The following is a 23,304-nucleotide window of genomic DNA, read 5'->3' on the forward strand; positions in this document are numbered from 1 at the left end:
CTTTGTGAAACCAGGTTGCGATTGTCTGCTCTGCCTGCCGATGGTGGGTTGTGTTCCCCTCCACCATCAGACGTCGGGAACCTCATTGTAATACATCAGCATATCTTTATAAGGCCAGCCTGCCGGGCTCATCCTGCTGGATTGTCCACCCACGTCGGAGGGAAAACATGCCAATGTGTTTTGCAATGGCATACTTAAGGCGTGCACTTGGCAGGCTGCACTTCACTTGTGGCTTCAAGGTTTGTTTGGCTACCTTGTTTCAGTCAGCACTCAAAGTCATCAATGCCAGGCTTCACAGACAGCAACACATCACTTTTAGGGGGGCTCATGGGTAGGTCACTACCTACCAGATCAGCCACATGTGGGTGGCTTTTCAAATGCTGCAGGGCAAGGTCTTGCTTGGGGAAGGGGGAGAAGTGGCCTCAGGCAAGGGAAGAGGCTGCAGGGTGAGAGCTGTACTGGGGAAGGAGAGCATCCCAGGGTGTTTGGGGGGGCACATGTTGATCTGCGCAAGTGGCTTCAAGATGGTGAGGGCTGAGGAGGCAATCTCCAGAGGAGATGAGGCCAGATGGGCATGTGAGGGTGGTGATGCCTCTTGAGCTGACAGTGAGTGAGCTGCCAGTGAATGTGTGATGGGCTTGAGTGTATGAGTTGAGAGTGCTGAGATGATTGCCATACCCTGACTGCAGGGATGAGATTATTCACCCTCTATCAGCATTCGATGGCCAACCTCTTCTGTGCAGCATTGGCATTGATCACCACTGCCTACCAAGCTGGCGTGGTAATGTAGCTGCACGTCCTGTGGCCAGAGCAGGGCTGGAGGACATCACAGCAGTCCTCCATGGCATCCAAAATGTGCTCAAGGGCTGCAGCCTTCTTGCCTTGCAGGGACATGTCTTCTTTGCTGCAGTCATGGGTTGGAAGCACTGAGCGTGGCTGCACTTTAAATCTGATGCCTGGCGTGGTGAGGCAGCAAGGTGATGGTGTGCCAGGCGAATGAGAGCCTGCCCGCCATGGAAACGGCGTGTTTCCCAGGAATGCATAAGTATTGTGGCGAGTTTGGAATGATACTTTGTGAAAACGTAGCAAAGTATAGGTTATTTTCATATTACCCATGTGATCTCTGAGCAGCTTTACTAATGAAACAAAAGTGTAAATGTATAGCCCCCCTGAGATTATGCTCAGAAATATGGTCAATAGCACACCCATTTTGCTGACAGCAAAAGATTGCCAAGTACTCTTTTATTCTCTTTACAATATGCCAGAGGGTAAGAAGGATGGAAATCAGCAGGACTTAAGGAAATGCTGAAACCACATTGGTATATTTCTTCTTTGAGTTTTAAAGTACAATTTTCAACTCATTTAACTGGCATTCCTGCACATCAGACATTTTGGGAAAGATTTTCCCCCCATTGGGAGGGGGGAAGTGCAGGAGCAGGCGGGCTCCTGATTGGTGCCCCCGGTTGAGGGTGCGCCGCCATTTTACTTAGGCGGGCCAATTAAGGCCCGCCCAGCTTGATGTCCGCCAGGAAGTGCTATGTGCTCCCTTTGCGGGCGCTGGGTCGGGGGGGGGTTTCCCTCAGCCAGGAGTGCGCTCTTTCGGGTATGCGCACGAAAGAGCACACAGACCTCCCTGAGGCTAAGCGTTGCCTCAGGGAGATCGGCCCCGTTTTGAAACTTTTAATAAAGGAGTTTAAAATTTTTCCCTGCCATGTCCCCTCATGCAACACTGTTACATGAATTGGGATATGTCCATAACACTTATTGCAACCTTTCATTAAAATTTTAAAAAAACTCATGAAAGCGGGGTGAACATGTGGGAGGTGGTTAGTGGCCAGTTTCATGAGCAGTGATTTGTTTGGTGAACAGACATGGGTGCATTGCAATTGCATGTGTAACTTGCTCTCAATTAACTTTACATTGCTCTCATTGGTTTTAACTAGAAACCTGGCATTCCTGTATGCAAGTGCCAAACCAGCTTGTTTGTTTTCATATGTCAATAGCACCATAGCAACACATATCATAGGGAGTTTAAAATGAGCTTTGAATTCAGAAGTCTGAAGTACGCTGCAGAGAAAAGGTGGAATCACAAGTCTGCTGGCAAAATGGTAAGTGTTCCTTTTTGATCATAATTTTACATTTCAAACTATTTCACATTTTAAAAAATGCTTTTAAGAAGGTATGATAATCCTGGAAATGTTTTTCCCTGGCAATGGGTGGGTGCAAGAAAGATGATCATTTCATTCTGTTATGCTTTTGTGTGCCTGTGTATGTGTGATATGTATGGTATATGTGCAGTATGTGTGAGATCTGTATAGTTTGTGTTTTTGTGGTGTGTGTGGTGTGTTTGCTGCATGTGTGTTGGTACCTGTGTGGTGTTTGTATGGTGTGTGTTGTAGTGATATCTGTTGATATGTTTGTACTGTGTGTTGTATGGCACATGTGCCTGGTAGATGAATAATGTGGCTTTTGAAAGATATGTTAGTGAGTGTAAGGCGTGTTTACAGTGTTTGCTGTATGGTGTATGTATGTTGGCTTTTGCGTAATTTGGTATTTATATAGTGTGTGTGGTGTGTTTGTAGTGTGTGTTTTATGGTGTGTATGTATGGTATGTGTAGTGTGTGTATAGTGTGCATGTGTGTGGTGTGTGTTTCCAGAATGTGTTTGTGATGCGTGTTGTGAGAAATGTCATGTTGGTGTGTGTTTAATGTGGTGTGTGTATATAGTATGTTTGTAGGTAAACCTTCCATGTAAATTCTGAATGGGAAAATAAATGGGCAATTACTTTTTTTCCTTTCTCTTTTCAATGAGAGCGGCACATGAGAGAACCCATTTCTATCACTGCATTACATCCAGCAGACCATGTTCTGGGCTGTTTCTGTAATGAAAAAGGTTATTACATGGATAGATGTTCGACTGCCAAATCCCTACCAGGAGAGTCAGCTAGATATGAAAGGGTGTGGGGTGCGGGTTGGGGAGGGGGGGGGGGGTTGCGGGGTGCGGGTGGGAGTGGGGTGGGGGGGGGGGGGGGGTGGGGGGGGCGGGGTGGAAACCATACCATTCCCATCAGACAATGGCATCCTGCTGGAGGTTAACCCAGTACTAGCAGATCAGAGCACTCATCTCTGCTTTCCAAGATGCATATCAGCTCGGGATAAAATTGTCTGTGTTCTCCTAGTGAGAAGAGAGAACAACATGTACTGTAAATTCTGTCAAGCCTTTGACCTGAATAAAGTATTCAGTTCTGGGATGGGGGCAGGGAATGAAGTGGGAGATACAACCCCATGTGACTCAATGTAGGAAAACCATGTTTATCAGTTTTCTTCTCTCTAAACTTCTTACAGAAAGCTACATTAATTAATATAATGAACTTTTAATTCTTTTTCCACCAAATTTAATTTAGTAGCATGTTATGTTAAAAGACATTCAAGTTACAGTTTGGAAATGGGGTTCAAATGAAACAAACAATTCAAAATTCTCTGATTCTCCAATCTTGTATCCAAGACAATATTTACTAACAAAGCAGTTACTACAGGCGTTGCTATGTGGGCAGAGACTAGAACATGCATGTTCTGCATTACAACTACTTAATAAACAACCCTTAGGCTTCAAGTCAGGAGTTTCGTTTGATGAACTGACATGAATATGAGATCCAAAGAAAGTTTTCACTGCACTCTAGATCAAGATTCATAAAAAGTGATTGTAATTCCAAATTCAGATCCCTGACACTATGGCCTGGATTTTAACCTGGAAATGAGGGGCGGGTACTATTGTCAGGTTGCGAGACCTGGGAGAACCAGTTTCTGGAATGTCCTGCAGATGTTAAATCAAGGCCTTTAACTGAGGTTCCCATGCACAGGCAACCTGATTGACAGGCTGGAGACCTCACGGGCAGGAAACCTCCTAGCCATCAAGCTAACTGAACCAACTGGCTGCCTGTGCATGAATTATTCCATAAAATTTTGACCAAGGTCTTGTGTGTTTGTAAACAAATAAATCACTTTTACTGGAGGCTGCAAGTGCAAAATTGTTCTTCCGAGATCTCACTTGGAAAGGAAAACCAGGTGTGGCGTAAAACAAGCTGTCAATTCCCTATAGCTCATTTTGTGCTACCATCAAAGATCAATTCCACCCCAGTGCCCCTACAAACACACAAGAAACCAGCAATACAAATATACCTTAGTACTCCATCCCTAATGTTTATTCAGAAAGCAACTAAGTCATACGGACTGAGACAGTTTCAAGTTCAATGCCTGGTCTGTGCTGAGTTATCTCATCTCCATCAGGTGGCTAGTAGAGGAGCTACAATGTTGCCTTAGATTGGGGAAGATAAAATTTGGTTGCTACCTAGATATTCCACTTGAAGTCCATATGTTGGATAAGGACAGAATTGGCCCTGGCTATGATCCACTCTGCAACAAAATAGCCTGATGACACCCACTTTCATGGCTCCAAGGCCACTTGAGCCAATGACCAGCAGATGTAGCTTGAGGAGCAATGGGGAGAAGAGTTGAGTGGGGGAATTGGGGAGGGAGGAATTTGGCAAAACAATGGAAAAAAATAACAAAGGCGCAATGGGGAAAGGTCGCTGTCTAAGACCTTTCTGCCTCAGTGCACCGAAGGGTTGGGAACTGTTGAGAGCCCCTCGGGCTGTACAGCTCAAAATGAATGTAAGCATTGAATACTAGTTGTGTTATATTTGTATTGAAGCACCTCAGAGTGCAACATGATGTATGCTGATAACTCCAATACCATTGTCTGATTATTTGCATTGACCATATTGAAATGATTGTAATATTCATTGATTGTATTGATGCACCTTGTGATCCATGTGTAAAAGTTGAATCTGATTGTACTTTTGTGATGGTGATTTTGAAATGTTCTTCCAGATATTTTATGAAAAAAGTATATTTTTCAAAAAAAAACATTTCCAGGAAAATCCCTTATTAGCCAAAAAGCTAGCTGAAGACTTGTTTTCGATGAAACCCCCTGGATTTCTTGAAAATTTAGGCTGAATTTTAACTCCCAAAGACAAGTGGGATGGGGTCGTGTCAGAGGTCAAAATGGAACCCAACCCAACTTGAATCAACCCACTTCTGGTTTTAACGAGAGCGAGTGGCCAACACACTCACGAGAAGTGGTTTGGAGAGCAAAAAAGAATTAAACATTTGTTATACTAATTAATACAGCTTTGTGTGAGAAAGTCAGAGAGAATAAACTTATAAACATGGCTTTCCTACCTGGAGTCACATGGGGTTGTATCCCCCACCTCACCACCCTGCCCCAGAGAGTGAAGGGCAATGGCAAACCACCAACTGGCAAAAGCTGCAAAGAAACTGGCTCAAGATGCAAGCAACAGCAGATATTGAGCCAAGGAACTGTCTTCGGGGACTGCACACACGATGATGATGATGAAGAATTTATGCACAATGTCAAGTGACAAAACTAATTCTTCTCACTTACACCAAAGATGAGGCCAATACTTTTAAGAAACTGGGTATCACAGGAGGTTGTTCCCAACTTATCACCATAGGGCTGGATGCCTTGCTCCTCAGTGACATATATCTGAATTTCTTGTTTTTGCTGCTGATGTGAATTGCACCTGGTCACATAGGCGAAGTGGGAAAGTAATCCCATGCATCGCAGTGTGATAATTTAACAGAATAATTCTGGACTTTCGCATGGGCTCACTCATGAGGTTCATCCCTTAACATAGTCAGTCTCATCACAAAATAATTGTAGACCTCAGATTAAGTAACTAACTGGATAGTGAGCGGAAAGCCATTCGCAGTGATGGCACTAGACTGCAAAGCTACTATTTTGAATATCTGTATTTTGTTTATTGTTAATGAATATATTTATTCACTTTCCAGAATACTGACCTGCAGGGAGGCCACAAAAGAATGATATATTTGCTTCATGTTCTAATTGTGTGGGGACAGGCCCTTCTTTCTGGTAAGTCTTATCTAATAAATAGCAACATTTTTCACCAGTAACCCTAGTAAAAGTCTGCTTGTATTTTTTGTACATTGATTTATTGTTGAGAAGGAAAATAAACCATATAAATCTGTGAAAGGAGAATTGTCACCAAGAATCTTGAATGCAAAGCCAGAAATCATAACATTTGAACAGCAGTCAGTTTAAAGATAGTGAACCTTGGAGAACAATGGAATGTTCAGAAGTGTTCAAAGCTGTAGTTATTGTGAAAATGTTGATGAACTTGCATTGATATCTCTGACTTTGATATCCTTCAATTGATCACTATTTACATGCTGTTGGCTTTCCAGGTAAAATTCTAATAGGTGTGCAATCTTCCTATTCCTGAACATTGTAGTAAGTGTTGCTTTGTCAATGATCTAGTTTCAGTTGGAGGTCTTGCAGTGCATTGGGTAGCGTCCCTCTGCGCCAGAAGGTCCAGTTTCAAGTCTCACTCCAGGACTTAATGGCCAAGGAAGGTGTGTTCATAATGCAGCCAAACAGGTTGTGTGTAAACTTGTAAATCCTTCCAACACACGCAAATGGCAGGTGGTAAGAGTGGGAGAAATTCCTGGTCAGCCATGTGATGGAAAGAAATTGGGCCTTTACCCTCATTATCCATAGCTCCAGACTACAACATGCATGTAAAAGTGCATGTTGCCACAGCAACTTGGTCTCCTTGGAGTGCCAGTTGGCTTAGTAGGCTGAGCAGCTGGTGTTGATCAAATTGGTGCCAACAGCACGGGGTATGATTCTCCCATCCAGAACCTGCCTCCTTGCTCTACCTTGTCCCACCTGTGGTGGGGGTCGTGGTGCTGTGGGTCAGACCTTCGGACAGAGAACTGAAGAAGTTACAGATCAATTTGCTTAACAGCCAGCTGTGATTTCTGTGGTTCAGTGTTTCATGTGCTTTCTTCCCTGACTGCATATTGGATTCAATCCTGATATCCCAAATCTCAATAGTGTTTATAAACCATCTTTAATCTCGGCTTTCAATCAATTAACATCACAAAAACAGATTGTCTGGTCATTAGCACATTGCTGTTTGTGGGACTTTGTTGTAGGCGATTGACTGCTGCCTCTCCTCCATGATGACAGTCACTTCACTTCAGAAGTATTTAACTGGCTGTAAAATGCTTTGGTAAATCTCGTGGTAGTGAAAGGCACTATATAAATCCGTCTTTTTTAATCACAGTGAGAAAACTCTAGATTTATTCTCTCAACTCTGCCCTCCCCACCACCCCGCCCCCCAAACTGCCACAACACTTTTTCCAATATCACTCGTTAAAGATCTCAAGTTTCCTGAATATTTATATCACAGTAACTTTGTGAAAGGCGCAGCATCATAATGCTTGATTAGCATTCATAAATCCTTTCCAACATGTTAATTGTCCCACTTCTTTTTAAAGTGATTATTTTACTTCACTTTTATTTGAACAAACCAGACTAACAGTTGGTAAGGTTAATTTCTTCAAGGATTCATCGCCCTTTGGGACTATCACTTGTTCATTGGTCTCCTGATTATGTAACTCAGACAGAGCTCTGAAACATTGATACATGTCTGGAGTAAAACATAGCAAATAAGTGTGATGAATATCTATCCTGGGAAATAATGACTATTAACTCCAGTCTAATTATTACAACTTAGATTGTTTGATGTCAAAGCTCATGTTCACCCCTGAGGTGAATAATAACTCTAGATGTTGTATGATCTGTGTCCGTCTAATGATCATTTTATATTTCAAGTGTCTGTTTCTGCTTTTACTGCTTTAGAGTGGCATAAGACACCAGCACTGAGTTATATATTGCTGGCTCTTCAGTATCCTGTACTCAGGCAAGTGAAGATATACACACTGATGATTAAACCCACGCTCAAAGCAGCCATACTTTATATTATAAAGTTTAAAAAGATGGCTTCATGCCAACTGCCATTAAGAAGTCTGAGGAGAACAAGATTACTTGTCCAAGGAGGTTTTATGCCACTTGCTTGAATTGGATGTACCGACTAATTGACAACTCCACCCCTCAGTTATACTGCAGCTTCTGCTTTGATGTGGCCAGTTACTTGTCCATGAGGGAGCTTTCTACTCTCTTTAGAGGGCTGATTTATGATCTGACCAGATACTTTAACCAGCATAACAGCTGTATAAAACAATAGGGTACGAAAATGTTAAAATGTTTTTTTACTGGTTTTCCAGATGGATTTGATGTCACTGTGCCGGAGACAACTTTAATAGGCGTTCACAATCAAAATATTGTCCTTGGATGCAGGTTTACTGTTAATGGTAGTTTGTCATTGGAACATATTATAATCACCTGGCAACGTGCTGAGAACAGTGAGGTGGTGCACAGTTATTACTATGGTAAAGACCAACTCAGTCAGCAGAGTGAACAGTATGCAGACAGAACAAGTCTATTTCCAGAGGAATTCAAACATGGCAATGCTTCACTGAAGCTGGAAGGAGTGAGAGCTGAGGATGCTGGACAGTACATATGTTTTGTCAGCAATATATTGGGAAGCGCCAAAGAGACAATTTTATTGAAATTTGCAGGTAAGTAGACTTTTTGGTTTTATTTGTTCCTAATTATGGATAAGTGCTAAGTAGGTTCAAGGAAAAATGATTTTATTGTGACTAAATAGAATGTGATAATTAATATTTAATACATTTAAAAATGTATAGAAAACATTTGGTTTGCAATGAACTCAATAAATTGAAATGAGTGTAACTAAGATTGCTATCAACCAAACATAATGCTGTTAATGTAGGGAATTAAAAAAGCCAGATATAAGTGGAAAATAGTTGGAATATTCTAATCAAAGGCTGAACAAGATTATAGGCATCTTTCATGATCTTTAATGGAGAGGAAGGGTATTGGACTGCATAGGTTTGGAGCTTCATTTCTTTCCAGAATGTCTCTTCACTCACGAACAATGCCCTTTCCCTCCATAACTTCATCATAAACAATTGCATTGACATTATGGGCAGAATTTTCTGGCTGACGTGTGAGTGGCGGAGCCTGCATGTCAGCGCTTAAAATGTCGCACGCTGATGTCACGCGAGCGTCCTGACGTCAGCGCGTGGCATCACGATATTTAGGTGGGCGGGCGCGTTATGCAGTGGGGCCATTAATTAAAGGCCTTGTTAAGGCCCTTAACTTGCCAATCAACGAGGATTTTGAGGGGCCCGTGCGAACTTCGGCTTGACGCACAGGCCCAACGGGCAGGCGGGTAAGTGATTTTTTTATCAACGCTCATGCAATGGCGGGATATGTGGGCTCAGAGGGGTTATTCATGTTCTTCATGAAGTATTTAATGCAGAAAGTGTTTTAAACTTGCCTGTGTGATTGTTACCAGTTCAGATCAATTTCCAAGAGCTTTCTGTATACTTTGAAGCTTCAGCTTACCAGTCTGCAAATAGTAATCTTTATCGGGCCTGCAGCTTTGCGGAGGCCTCTATTTAGCCTGGGTATGGCTTCTGACTTCTCCATTGGAGGCAGCTCCCCTGAGGAGGAAAGGAGGGATAGATTAAGGAGGAGGCCAGGAGTGGATAATCAGCTTACAGAGGTGCACCTTTGGGAGGTCAGGCACAGGCACAAGGGGCGCAGGGCCAAGGCTGACATGGTACACACCCTTCCAGAGTGCAACAAATCATTGAAACGCTTGTGGCACTGCGTTCCGTTGCGCCGCACATCGTTATGGGTGCTTACAGCCACCGCCACATCCTGCCATGCCTGTCTGGTGACGTGGGGAGCCCTCCTCCTCCCATCCTCTGGATACAAAATATCCCAATGGTTGGACACCTCTTGGAGGAGGACAGCAAGGCAGGCATCTGAGAAGCAAGGGGCACAGTGGCCCTCCGCTGGCCTACCCTGCAGCCTACCCCCCTTCTCCTCCTCCTCCTGTGCCCTCAAACCAGCATGTTCTTCTCAATGAGTGGCCATGGTGCACTGCCTCAAAGAGGCTGCCTGGCCACTCTTTATACAGACTGCCGATTCCCCATTGGAGCCAGCGATCTGAACACGCCCGCCTCCACGATGATTTTCCCGTTCTACACGGGAGTCGCTAAACCGCTGGGTGGGCGTTAATTGGCCCACCTGCACAGAATGGTGGTGCGGCCCGTTTCAGCAGCAGAATTCTGCCCTATGTCTTTGTTAAAAACTTGGCTCACCGTGTTGAATCTTTGCCTATACTGAAGGCGCCCCAACAGGCTATACCTTCCACCATCTGCCCTGCTCAAATGACAACAGTGGACAGTGTGGGCTTTATTAGCAAGTCACCAAGTGGCCTTGCTTTCTCCCTTTATACATCTGACACTTTCGCCTTCTCCAAGCACCTGCCCTTGTTCTACATCACCACACCCCAAACTTCACGTTAAGTTTCTCACCGAGGTATCCTCACACCTTTCCTTCCTCAGCTTTCTCAATGAGCAACTCCTCATATGTAGTAATTTTAATTTCCATTTCCATGCAGCTTGCCCTCTCTCATCTGATTTCACTGCCATCTGTTCTATCATAACCTCTAATTCCATATAAACTCCCCTACCCATATACACAGCCACCCTAAGTTCCAAAGTTCCTGTGTTCCGAAGAAGAATCATATTTGACTCGAAAAATTACCTTGGTTTGTTCTCTCCACAGATGCTGCTAGACTTGCTGAGTATTTCCAGCATTTCTGTTTTTATTACACGGCCACCTTCTTGACCTTGTTATCTCACATAGCCTCTGCACTCAGGTAGTCTCAATCACAGACAAGGTTACCTCCAACCAATTTATTGTATTCCTCACCACACACACCTCGTTACACCCTTCCAATCCCACCTCCTATAAGACCCATAAGACGTAGGAGCTGAAGTAGGCCATTCGGCCCATCAAGTCTGCTCTGCCATTCAATGAGATCATGGCTGATCTGATAATCCTCAACTCTACTTTCCTGCCTTTTCCTCATAACCCTGGATTCCCTTACTGAATAAAAATGTCTATCTTAGGCTTGAATGTATTTAATGACCCAGCATCTACAGCCCTCTGTGGTAAAGAATTCCATAGATTCACTACCTTCTGAGAGAAGAAATTCCTCCTCATCTCTGTCTTAAATGGGCAACCCCTTACTCTGAGATTATGCTCTCCCAGGCTCTCCCACAAGGGGAAACAACCTCTCAGCATCTACTCTATTAGGCCTGCTAAGAATCTTGTATGTTTCAATAAGGTCGCCTCTCATTCTTCTAAACTCCAATGAATACAGGCCCAACCGACTCAACCTCTGCTCATAAGAAAATCCCTCCATCCCCGTGATCAACCTAATGAACCTTCTTTGGACTGTCTACAATGCCAGTATATCTTTCCTTAGATAAGGGGACCAAAACTGTTCACAGTATTCTAAGTGTGGTCTAACTAGTACCTTGTATAGTTCCCTATTTTTATATTCCATTCCCTTTGAAATAAAGGCCAACATTCCATTTGCCTTACCTATTACCTGTTGAACTTTATTTAGCTTTTTGGGATTCATGCACGAGGACGCCCAAATCCCTCTGTGCCACAACTTTCTTTAGTCTTTCTCCATTTAAGTAATATTCAGCTTCTCTATTCTTCCTGCCAAAGTGCATAACCTCACACTTTCCCACATTATATTTCATCTGCCAGATTTTTGCCCATTCGCTTAACCTGTCTATATCCCTCTGTAGACATAAAAACAAAAAACTGCGGATGCTGGAAATCCAAAACAAAAACAGAATTACCTGGAAAAACTCAGCAGGTCTGGCAGCATTGGCGGAGAAGAAAAGGGTTGATGTTTTGAGTCCTCATGACCCTTCAGCAGAACTGAAGACTCTGTCGACTCTTTGTGTTATCCATATCACTTGCCTTCCCACCTATTTTTGTGTCATCCACAAACATGGCGATGGTACTTTCATTTCCTTCATCCAACCATTAATATATATTGTAAATAATTGTGGCCCCAACACTGATCCCTGTAGTACTCCACAACTTACAGATTGCCACTTTGAAAATGCCCTCCCGTATTCCAACTCTCTGTCTTCTATTAGTTAGCCAGTCCTTTACCCATGCTAATATACTACCCCCAACACCATGGGCTCTTATCTTATTAAGCAGCTCTATGTGCAGTACCTAATCGAGCGTCTTTTGGAAATCCAAATATATTACATCTACTGGTTCCCCTTTATCTATCCTGCTTGTTACTTCCCTAAAGTATTCTAATAAATTTGTCAGGCATGATTTCCCCTTCATGAAACCATGCTAACTCTGCTTGGTTAAATTGTGCATTTCTAAATGTTCTGCTATTATATCCTTTATAGTAAACTCCAACATTTTCCCAATGACAGATGTTAAACTAACTAGCCTATAGTTACTTGTCTTTTTGTCTTTGCCCTTTTTGAATAAGGGTGTTACATGGGCTGTTTTCCAATCCTCTGGGATTTTGTTCAGAATCTAAGGATTCTTGGAAGATTACTACCAGTAATATCCTAGGATGCAACCCATCAGGTCCAGGTGACTTATTGGCCTTTAGCCCCATTAGTTCCCCAGTACTTTTTCTCTAGTGACAGTTGTTGTATTTATTTCCTTCCCCTCTTTTGTCCCATAATTATTTAGTATTTTTGGTATGCTATTAGTGTCTTCTACCATGAAGACTAATGCAAAGTATTTATTTGACTCCTCTGCCATTTCCTGGTTTCCCATTATTATTTCCCCAGCCTCATTCTCTAAGGGGTCTACATTGACTTTGGCCTCTCTCTTCCTTTTATATATTTAAAGAAGCTCTTACTGTCCATTTTTATATTACTTGCTAATATAAAATCAAAGTTTATTTTCTCCCTCTTTATTATTTTTTTGGTCGCTGGTTTTCAAAACTTCTCCAATCCTCTGGCTTACCACTAAATTTTGCCACATTGTATGTTTTTTCTTTCCCTTTGACACTATCCTTAACTTCCTCGGTTAACCATGGTTGGTTTCTCCCCTTCCTATAATCCTTCTTCCTCACTGGGATGTATCTTTATTGTGAATCATGAACTATTTCCTTAAACACCTGCCATTGTTCAGCAACCATCTTTTTTGGTAAACCCATTCCCCAGTCCACTCCAGCCAACTCTACCCTCATTCCTTTGTAATTACCCTTATTTAAGTTTAGCACAGATGTTTCCAATTTAAATTTCTCATTCTCAAACTGAATGCTAAATTTCTGTGGCATCAGCTATCCTTCACTGACCTCAGTTAACATCAGTTGTGGGGAAGCTATTACTCAAAGCTATTTTTAGGAATAGAAGAGCACTGGAACAAATATGAACAGATAAGAAAGAGTCAACGTAGTCATATCTGATTAATCCAGTTGAAGTTTTTTGAAAATGCCACTAATTAGATAGATAAAATATTGTTGGAGTGTCTATACATTCAACAAGGTTCAATAAAGGAGATTGTTAATAAAAAATAAGAATGTACAGAATTTAGGTAGCCTTTTGATTTGGCTTGAAAATTGATTGAGAAGTAGGAGACAAAGAATGGGGATAAAGGGAGTACACTCTAATTAGCAGGATGTGACTGCAAAAGACACATGGAGACCTGTAATGATGCATTATTACTTGTAACCTGTAGTTCTGCATGAACAAACAGGACTTTGTTTTGTTGCATGGCTGATTTTTCATCTTGTGTCTGTATCTAATTATGTATTGATACCATTTTCAAATTATTTACTGTCAATGAAAGCAAATTTCTGTTGTTACTGAGTAATCCAAGCTATTCTACTCTATAATTCACAGCTCACTACAAGGACCCACAACTGCTGATCAGACTCCAGCCATCTAGTTCGATTTTCATTTTAGAATCTCAAGATTATCCTAAGGCATCTGTCCTCTGGTACTGTGCAGAAGGTAAAAATTTGCTCCTGAAGCCTAAAATTTCATACCTTCAAAGTTAAGATGGTCTCTATACACTCCTTAGTGTTCTGGAAGCTGATAATGAAAATACAAATTGTAACCACGTAGTTGAAATTCAGAACAGCCTTGTTAACCAGCCTGTTATCAGGAAATTCAAACTCCTTTTACCTCGTAAGTCATTATTTTGCTTAACAATTAGTGGATTTCCTTAAGGTGAATTTACTGGGGATTGTGCCTTACCCCAATTCAGTTTCAAAGATTTTATTTTTCTGTAGAAATGCAAGTAGGGGTCAATTTTCCCAACATATACTACCGGAACAGTGACTTAGAAATAAGGAGCACATATCAAAGAAATCACCACTCTTTCTGCACAATTTCCTATCCACAACTTTTAATTGATGTAAATTCATATAGACTGTGACCTACAATATTTTAATATTTGCTCCTGATGGAAAATGTGACAAGAATGCCTGAGGTTTCCAGATCTGCACTCCCCATGGGCAAGACACTGTGCTGGGAGCATTTGTTCGCAGAATTATAACATTAATTGCAAAAAAGAGCATTGTAACATTTACCTTTGAATACAACATGAATCATTTTTGGAAAATATTCACAGAAGCTGTATGATACAATGCCTTATGTTCATGATACAATTTCTGCAGGGGTTTTTCCTGATCTCCCACTGTAACTTCAGCAGAAACCTTAAAGAAATGGTATAAATGAGGATTACAGTGTGAAAATAGGAGAACCCACCCTCCATCCCCCAACCCCTGGAAGAATTCCAGATGCATATGTTTTGTAAAAATGCCTTAATATGACTGATGAATATTTTATATTTATATCTTTTTCACTTTCAGCACAAGGCATTCAGGAACATAACCCTTACAAGGAATGGTGGATTGTTTTTGGCTTCAATATACTGGTATTTGCAGCAATTATTGTTCTGGCATTTGTAATATTTAAACAGCGACATGATCAACAAAGGATATTGGGAAAAATAATGAAATATGAAATTGCATGAATGATTCCATGAATAACATATCTGACTTTTGTTCATTCTCAGTGAATGACAAAGCCAACATTTTATTGTCCTGGGTAGCCCTTGAGAAAATGGTGAGAAGCTTTTTTCTTGAACTGCTGCCCATGTGGTGAAAGGGCTTCCATGGTGTTGTTTGATGTATGTCATAATGAAGGTTGGAAGGGAACTTGGAAACAATATTTCTCCCAGGCATCTGCTGCCCTTGTTCTTCTAAATGGTGGAGGTTCTGGGAGATGCAGCCAAAGAAGCAGTGCACTCTATGGAGACCACACACTGCAACTGTGGTTCGTCATCAGTACATCATAATGCCGAGAGTAACTTATCACTAAAGAATAGATCATGTTCCTAAATCCAGAAAATCTGTGATCATTTTATGGATGGTACAGTACTTGAAAGCATTATGTTTATGCCTCTGGTGTTATGTAGAAATTGTTCTCTGCTTTCTCATCCAACTTATAAAATTCATGTCACATGGATAAAAATGAAATAATTATTGAAGCTCAGGAGCAGGTAGCAGTGAGAAAATTATGGATACATTTCCAGTTCATAAAAATAAAGTCAAGGTTCACATGCAGGGGTGTGAAGTGATCAGATAGGATTTGATCATTTCAGATTATTAGTTGATCTCCAACAGGGGCAGAGTTTTACATAGGGGGCATGAGGGGCCATAGCAGGTGTGTGGAAGGACAGAATTTGGTTGGGGGGGTCGCGGGGGAGCATTCAGAGGACCTTTTGAACTTACCTTTGAAAAAGTTCCTTCATGCATGTGTTTATGAGTCCTTTGAGGGGCCGTGAACCACCTGGTGGTTGAAAAACCTGGCCCGATACCAGGAAAATTGGAGAAGAGTGGGAAATGCCCATCTCCGCAGTGGAGCCAGCCAGGTCAGGAGCGGTGGATGCGGACTTCTGACGGCAATCAGCTTGCATCCTTTAAAGGCACTTCCAAAAATCAGACAGCCTGGGAATGGGAATCCTGGAATCGGGACCCACCCACCATTTTTAAAGGGCTCCTGAGTCATCCTTGAGTCAGTGAAAATCCAGGCCTAGATGTTTGGCTCACATTGTTGCCAGTAGGAAAAGAGTACACTGTTTTCTGATCTGCAGTTGAGGGAAAATAGATCAACACCAGTAAATAACTTATTGCTTTAACAAAGGCTTAATTAATGTGCATGGGCCATAAGGTTAAAAATTGTGGTCCCCAAAATTGAGAAGCTGTGATCCTAGCAGTTATGCAGGGATCATGGGCACTAGTGCTTTCTGCAGTGGTTGTGGGATCATCAAGAGGGCATCTCATTTGTGCATGGCTAGTGGCTGGTGACTGCTGTGTACTACTATGGGTGCAACTCCAGTGCTCACTTCACCATGCGGATACAATACCTGGCCCATGCTTGCCGTTGGATGTGGGTGACCCAAGCCTACTCTACCTGCCTCTCAGACCCCAGTCAGAATCCTTTCAGCTGTTCTATTCCATGAATCTAGGCAGTGAAGGGGATAATTGGAGCTTTTATTTACAGGGATACACATTACAAACATGTCCCTACTCACCCAACCACCTCAGCTATTTATAGACGCACAAGTGAATCCCTAGTTAATGCCCTTGACCTGAATACAATTAAACATGCAATTAATACACAGTTAGCCCAACATCACTGCGCGCCATCACGATATTTCGCTGGGCGGGTGTGCGATGAAGTTCAATGCGCGCCCGCCATTAATTAACGGCCTAGTTAAGCCCCTTAAATCGTCAATTGATGCCGATTTTCAGCTGCCCGTGCAATCTTCAGGTCAGTGCACGGCCACAACGGGCAGACAGGTAAGCGACTTTTTAATAAAACTCATCCACGGTCAGGATATGAGGGTTTAGTGGGGTTGTCAATCTGGTCTGTGAAGTATTTATTGCAGAAAGTATTTTAAACTTGCCTTTGTGAGCTGTAGCAGTTCTGAATGAATTCCAGCAGCTTCCTGTGTACTTTGAACCTTCAGCTCAGCGTTCTTCAATCAGGAATCTTTATCGGGCCTGCAGCTTTCCGGAGGCCTCCCTTTAGCCTGGGTATGGGTTCTGACATCTCCACTGGAGGCAGCTCCTTTGAGGAGGAAGGGAGGGCTAGAATAAGGAAGAGGCCATGGTGTGCTTAAGGTGGCTTATGCTTACGTTTACTGGTGCTATGTCTTGGTGTCACTCCATCGCTGGGAGTGGCATCTGAGACAGCCTGCTGACTCTGCTGTCCTGTTGGCCTTGATGACCTTGGTGGCCATCTTCTGGCCATGGGTGCTGGGCCCACCTGGGAGGGATCTGCCAGGCCCACAGCTGGCATCTCGCCAGTCATCATAGCCTCACCCGATGAAGTGGTTACTGGGAGAGGGGCAGAGCAGCTGGTGCCCTCATCCGGAGCACCCTGAAAGAAGCCCGCAGCTATGAGAGACAGCTGCTCCGCCGATTTGATGTCGCCCCGGACCTCCCTGTTCATCATCGATAGGTGGGCAACGAGTGGGAAGCTTGAAGCCCACACCATCTCCCACACTGGCAATGTCCAGCTGTGGCCACTGGCGCTGTGAGGGCTTGCAGGTCCGAGCGTAACCCCAGGAGAAGCTACTTTTTCTCCAGGAAGCCCCTCTCCATGATAGTTGCCACTCTCTCCATGGAGGAAGAATGACGCTCTGCCATGAGGCTCATTGCATCACTGATGCTCTGCGTGGATTTCTCCACCACAGACACCAAGTGAAGCATAGCCTCATGTATCACTCCCCGATGCTCCCGCACACCCGGCCACATTTCCTGCAGCCGCTGTGTCGTGGACGACTCCAGAGGCACATCATCACGCATCGACTGAGCATGTGCCTGGTCCCCTGCAGTCCTCCAACTGCTGGCGCCATCGGCACTCACTGTCTCTGCCAGCTCTTCCAGCGACTATGAAGTGCCCTCTCCACTGTGCTCTGGGACACTAGTCGATGTTGCAATGCCCACCGAGGTGCTAGTATCTGCGCTGGTGCCTGCTTCGCAGAAATGGTGTGACACAGGTGACTATTGAGGGCCCTCAGTTGTGAGAAGGGGCATCTGGAATTGCTCCTGGTGGACAGGCTCTGATGCTGCTGAAATTAACAACAAGGAGAGTGGGTCAGTTAACTCACAGACTGACACACTTCATCCCTTTCCCCTTGGCTCATTATGCGCTCAGCCTTCCAGAACATATGGACACGAATTTTAGTGGGGTAGCAAATAGTCAGGAGGGTACACTTACATTACAGGCAGTTACAGACAGACTGGTCAGATGGCCTAAGGAATGCCAAATGGAATGTTATGTGGATAAGTGTGAGGTGATGCACTTGGGCAGGAGAAACAAGCCACGGGAATACACGAGGAATCGTTGGACCGTGGAAAGTAAGGAGGATCAGCAGAACCTTGCTGTGCATGTCGACAGGCCCCTTAAGGTAGCGGGACAGGTACATAAGGTGTTGAAGAAGATAAATGCCATACTTGCCTTTATTAGCCGAGGAATAGAATATAAGAACAGGGAGGTCATGTTCCAAGTGCAGAAAATGCTGCTTAGGCCACAGCTATACTTCTGCATGCAGTTGTAAAATGCGCTTCACGGGAGGGATGAGATTGGAGTGGAGAGAATGCAGAAGTCGTTGACCAGGATGCTGGCTGGGCTGGAGAGTTTGACTTATGAGGAGACATAGCATAGACTGAGGTTATTTCCCCTGGAACAGAGGAGAGTGAGGGGTGATATTATTGAGCTTTATAACATTATGAGGGGCATAGATAGGGTCGACAGAAAGAAACTTTTCCCCTTGGTGGAGGGATGAGTAACCAGGTGGCATTGATTTAAGATAAGGGGCATGAGGTTGACAGATGATGTGATGACCAACTTTTGCACACAGAGTGTGTTGGGAATGTGGGATGCACTGCCTGAAAGGGTGGTGGATGCAGAAACCCCCCTAAAATGTAATAAGTATTTGGATGTGCAGTTACGATGCCATGGCATACAAAGTCATGGGGACAGTGGTGGGAAATGGGATAAGGCAACTTTGGAAGGTGTTTGACATGCGCATCTTCGAAGGGCCAATGACCCACACCTCTGACTCTATCAGTATGTGACTTAGCAATGTTGCAACAGTAGCAAATCAAACAATCATTAGTGCTATGGATGTTGGGAAGACAGAGTGGATGTCACTGTTGACCTCAAATACCTGGCCGTTCCACCCCAGCTTCACCAACACCAGCTGACCTGGGCACGTGGCGCCTCTCAAGCTCCAGGGTCTCCTGCTCGAAACGTCTTAATATCATGAGCTGAGCCTGGCTGCCTCCGAGTTCTTGAATGCTCACATGAGCATTCTTCTCTTGATAAACAAAAGACCAATCATTGCTGCAATTTGCACATGGACTCTGCACATGCAGGCTGCCCCCCAACTACAGTGGCACATATCAGGCCTCCAGTGCCTCCTCTCCCTGCTACTGCTGATCAGTCACACAAGGATAGTACACCTGCTCCCAATCCCCTCCCCCAACGGCCACCTTGGACACAGTCTGCGTCCATCACTTTAGGAAACACACGGTCTTAGCCCCCATAGTAAGGGGGCACAACTACATGTAGCATCGAGGGCAGCAGATGGCTCTTGGCCACGAGACCTTGAGACTCCCCTTCTACAATCTCATCACAGTGAATAGGACATATGTTGGAGTTCTGAGTATGCGCCTAGCTGCATCTCCTGCAGGTTGCCCCCAGACTAGTCATGTGCGACTAAGAGCAACACATGGTGCAGGGGTGAACTCATCTCCGCATGAACCACTCAGGCTGATGTAAGCATGATCACTATCTGCTTGCCCACCCAGCATACGAGAAATGCCCAACATGATTCAATGCAGTCGTGACAGCAAGACTTGCAGGGGGGCCCTTAAAGGCTAAGGCTACCTGCTGGTTTAAATGCCCAATGCCAACATGGTATTCACTCTTCCAAAGTGCAACAAACTGTTGAAGCGCTTGCGCACTGGATCCAGGTGCCCCGCACCATATCGCGGGAGCTCATCACCTCCGCCACCTCCTCCCTGGGACATTTGGTCATGTGGGGGGGGGGGGAGTCTCCTCCTCCTATCCTGAGGGACCAACACCTCCCCCCTGTGCTGCCACCTCTTCGAGGAGGGCAGCAAGGCAGTCATCAGAAAAGCGAGAGGCGCATTGGCCCCCCCACTGACCTGCCCTGCTCCTGCGGCAGACCCTGCAGCCTGCCCTGCTCCTCTGCCCTTTCCCCCAGCCTGGCCTGCTCAGCCGGCCCCCTGCAGTGTGACCTTGATGTGGCCATTGTGAGAAGCCAAAGGAGGCTGCCAGACCTTCCTTTAAACAGACTGTGCACACCCGCCGCAGCCCGCACACTTCCGCTATTCACGGGAGTCAGAAATGCGCTGGGCAGGCCTTAATTGGCCCGCCCATGCAAAATTGTGGTTCTGCCCCGATTGCAGGCGCCGATCGAGTCCGCGCCCTCCCGTGGCCGCTCCTGCTCCGCTCGGCTGACAGGTAGAAAACTCTGCTCTAAGTTGTGGGATCCATTTATGCCCTTCTGGAAGGAGGTATTGGTCACCTCACATGGCATCTCAATCCAATGCTGGAATCCAACAAAGGTAGTGAACTTGGAAACCTTGGTGTTGGGAGTCCCTGACCCTAGTGTAACCCTTTTAACATTTGCCTTGTAAGGGGAATATGGGAGAATATATCAGTTACTTAAATTGGATCCCTGCTATTTATTCTTTTGTTCTGTCAAATTCCTGCCAGAGTTATGGTTGATATTGGGCAGAACCCCTGTGGACTTCCAGGGCCCAAGTGTTTATTTAATATGCAGGCATGGTGGGCAATTGGTTCATGTTTGGGTTAATCGCCTGACTTACATCCAGGCCAAGTTTACATTTTGTTGACTTCAGTGAAGCTAAAAATTGGGTGGGATGTATATCCCTGAATGAGCCCCATTTCTGGCTGTGTCATAAACATCTGGACACTGCCGTAGTCTGATTTATTTCTTTCAGGTTCAGTGCAGTCTGTAAATGTGATCCGCTAAGCATGGGCTTAACTCTTACCTAACAAAAGTATCTAAGCACTGGCTGAAAAAGATGCGAGATATTCATATTATTTCACACCCATGTTTATTTTGGATGTTTTGTTTTCATTGGTTCAATTTGAGAGTAGTTTATACTTTTAGTCAGGCATATGGAAACTTGTAAGTTTTGTAAGTTTGTGATTGGTATTCATGAAAACCCAGTATTTTATTGCTTACACAATTTTCTGAATGAATTATTAATGTCTTCTATTAATCATGTGAGAAAACAGTGCAGAATTTCTTTGTCAGAGACAAGTTTACTTGTGCAATAAAGCATAACTCAACATAACATGTACTGCTGTATATTAAATTTTGATTATCCATCAGATTTAAATATATTCAAACACCAGTGATCATTAAAAAATTTGTTTTAATTAGTTTTAACTTTTTCATTTCTTGAGGTCATGAAGGTGAGGAAACAGCAGTCATATGAATGGAACAATTTTTCACTTTATTGCACCCACAGGATGAGGACTCAGATCAGATATAATACAACCTGATGCAGGCAATTATTGAAGTTATAGCCCATTAACAATGCGAACCCTCCTTTTTTTCCTCATGTTCATCATTGCAGCTTTACCTGCGTACACTGGAAATGTTGCTTCTTCTGAGAGTCGTGTTTCGCGAGAAGTTCATGAGACACGTGTGCTGTGTCATGTATTATGTATGAGACTGTTCTGCTGAAACCTTTCTTTTTACAATCTTGTCTGCAAAGTGCTGAATTACACTGGGCACTGTATGTTAATAATTACTTATAACCATTTGTCACGTGTGAGCATACAAAGTGAATGGTAGCTGGCAATTTACCTGAAGGAGAGGGCCTCACAGCTGAGCACATCCCTGATCTTATCCCAAATCCATCCATAAGCACTTTACAGGAGAGGTGACAGAACTGAATCAGAACTGGCAACTCTCTCTTTTACCTTTCAAGTCAATTATAACTCCCTACAGACAGCCTGGGTAAAATTGTCTTGATCAGAGATCTCTCCGGTGCCCTATTACTCTGTTTTGCTGAATATCAGATGAGGCAGGATATGAAATTACAGAGACAACATGGGATTCTGTTTTGGAATGTATCCCAGGTTTTGAGGCTGTTCACCCCATTGACCTGATTTGGGGCATGTTTACTTGCCAACTAACACATTGGGTGGAACCATTTGTGCCCGCTGGCAACAGGCATGTTTGGCACCGTGAGAAGACAATATGGCGAGAAGGCCAAAAATTGGTTTCGCAAAGTTGTGAAACCAGTTTGCGATCCTCCACTGAGCCTGTCGACGGCGGGCCGTGTTCCCCACCATCAGACATCGGGAACCTCATCACAATAAATCTGCATATCATCATAAGGCCAGCCCACCGGAATAATCCCCTATCTGCTGGATTGTCCGTCGCGCCGGTGTGATTGTCGGTGCAGAACACGTCTTGACAAATGTGACGTACAAAAGTCGAGGCTTACTGCCAGGGCTTTGCTCACATCATGGACATCCGAGGAGCAGAAGGTGCTGGAGCCCCACAATGATGACACATTGGAGGGACGTCCATGACATGCTGGGTGGATTCTCATGGACATGGCTCTGCTGCGAAGCAGCCCACAGAAGTTGGGAAGTCATCTTTGAGGGTCTGCTCACAACGGATGATGGTTGAAGGGGTGGAGAGGAAGATCCAGCTGTGTTTGGAATAGGGTGATGTCTCAGGGTGGGGTGGGGGGGGGTGCGGTGGAAGAGGAAGGTCCAGGATCAACTGGGAGAGGAAGAGGTGGCAGGATGGGGTGAAGTTGACAGGGGATTGGAGGTGGTGGTGGGGAGCTTGAGAGGGGGGGAGGGAGTATGGGGGAGGGAGTATGGGGGAGGAGTGGGTAACAGGAGAAGATGGCAAGTGGGGAGGTAGATGTAATGGGGTGGAAGGTGTAAGGGAAAGAGTTCGGGGGAGGAAGGAGGGTAGAGAGGGGAGGGAGTAAGGCTGGAGGGAGAAGTAAGGCTGGAGGAAAGAGTTGGGAAGGGGGCAGGACTAGGGGTAGCGGGAGTAGTAAGGATGTCTGAAGGAGTCAGGAAGGTGGAAGTGGGGTGGAGTCTGGGGAGGGGGGGTGATGGAGAGAGGGGTTCCAAGGAGGAAAGGGGTTCCAAGGTGGGGTAGTCCAAGTGAACGTGCAAGGGAGGGCTCTGATGAGTCCATGACTGCTTCCTGGGGAGTGAACTAAGGGTGGGTGTGGAATGAGGGAATGGTGAGAATGACTAAGGGCAGAGTGAGGAGGGTGGGTGTGTGGGTGAGGGTTCGACAGTAGCGATGGAAGGGACGGTGAGGGTGGTTGGTGGGGAGTTGGAGGCA

General features: G+C 44.4%; 1 protein-coding gene across 1 annotated transcript; it reads left to right on the plus strand.

Annotated features, from left to right (window-relative positions):
* The first annotated feature begins 2,036 nt into the window (after window positions 1-2,036).
* LOC121291858 (CD276 antigen-like) lies at window positions 2,037-22,615 on the plus strand. Its single transcript, XM_041213463.1, has 6 exons — window positions 2,037-2,108; window positions 5,874-5,955; window positions 8,175-8,528; window positions 13,740-13,850; window positions 14,714-14,778; window positions 21,384-22,615. Exons 1-6 carry the CDS (start codon window positions 2,037-2,039, stop codon window positions 21,480-21,482), a joined length of 783 nt encoding a protein of 260 aa, XP_041069397.1. The 3' UTR covers window positions 21,483-22,615.
* Window positions 22,616-23,304: the final 689 nt, after the last annotated feature.

The sequence above is a fragment of the Carcharodon carcharias genome, chromosome 19 (genome assembly GCF_017639515.1).
Source record: "Carcharodon carcharias isolate sCarCar2 chromosome 19, sCarCar2.pri, whole genome shotgun sequence".
Lineage (NCBI taxonomy): Eukaryota > Metazoa > Chordata > Chondrichthyes > Lamniformes > Lamnidae > Carcharodon > Carcharodon carcharias.

What these genes read in the sequence shown, in the direction of transcription:
- LOC121291858 (XM_041213463.1), top strand. Translation starts at nt 2,037, where the DNA reads ATGAGCTTTGAATTCAGAAGTCTGAAGTACGCTGCAGAGAAAAGGTGG. An exon ending in ACAAGTCTGCTGGCAAAATG is followed by an intron (nt 2,109 to 5,873) that starts GTAAGTGTTCCT and finishes TTCACTTTCCAG; the next exon opens with AATACTGACCTGCAGGGAGG. An exon ending in TTTTTGGCTTCAATATACTG is followed by an intron (nt 14,779 to 21,383) that starts GTATTTGCAGCA and finishes TCATTTCTTGAG; the next exon opens with GTCATGAAGGTGAGGAAACA.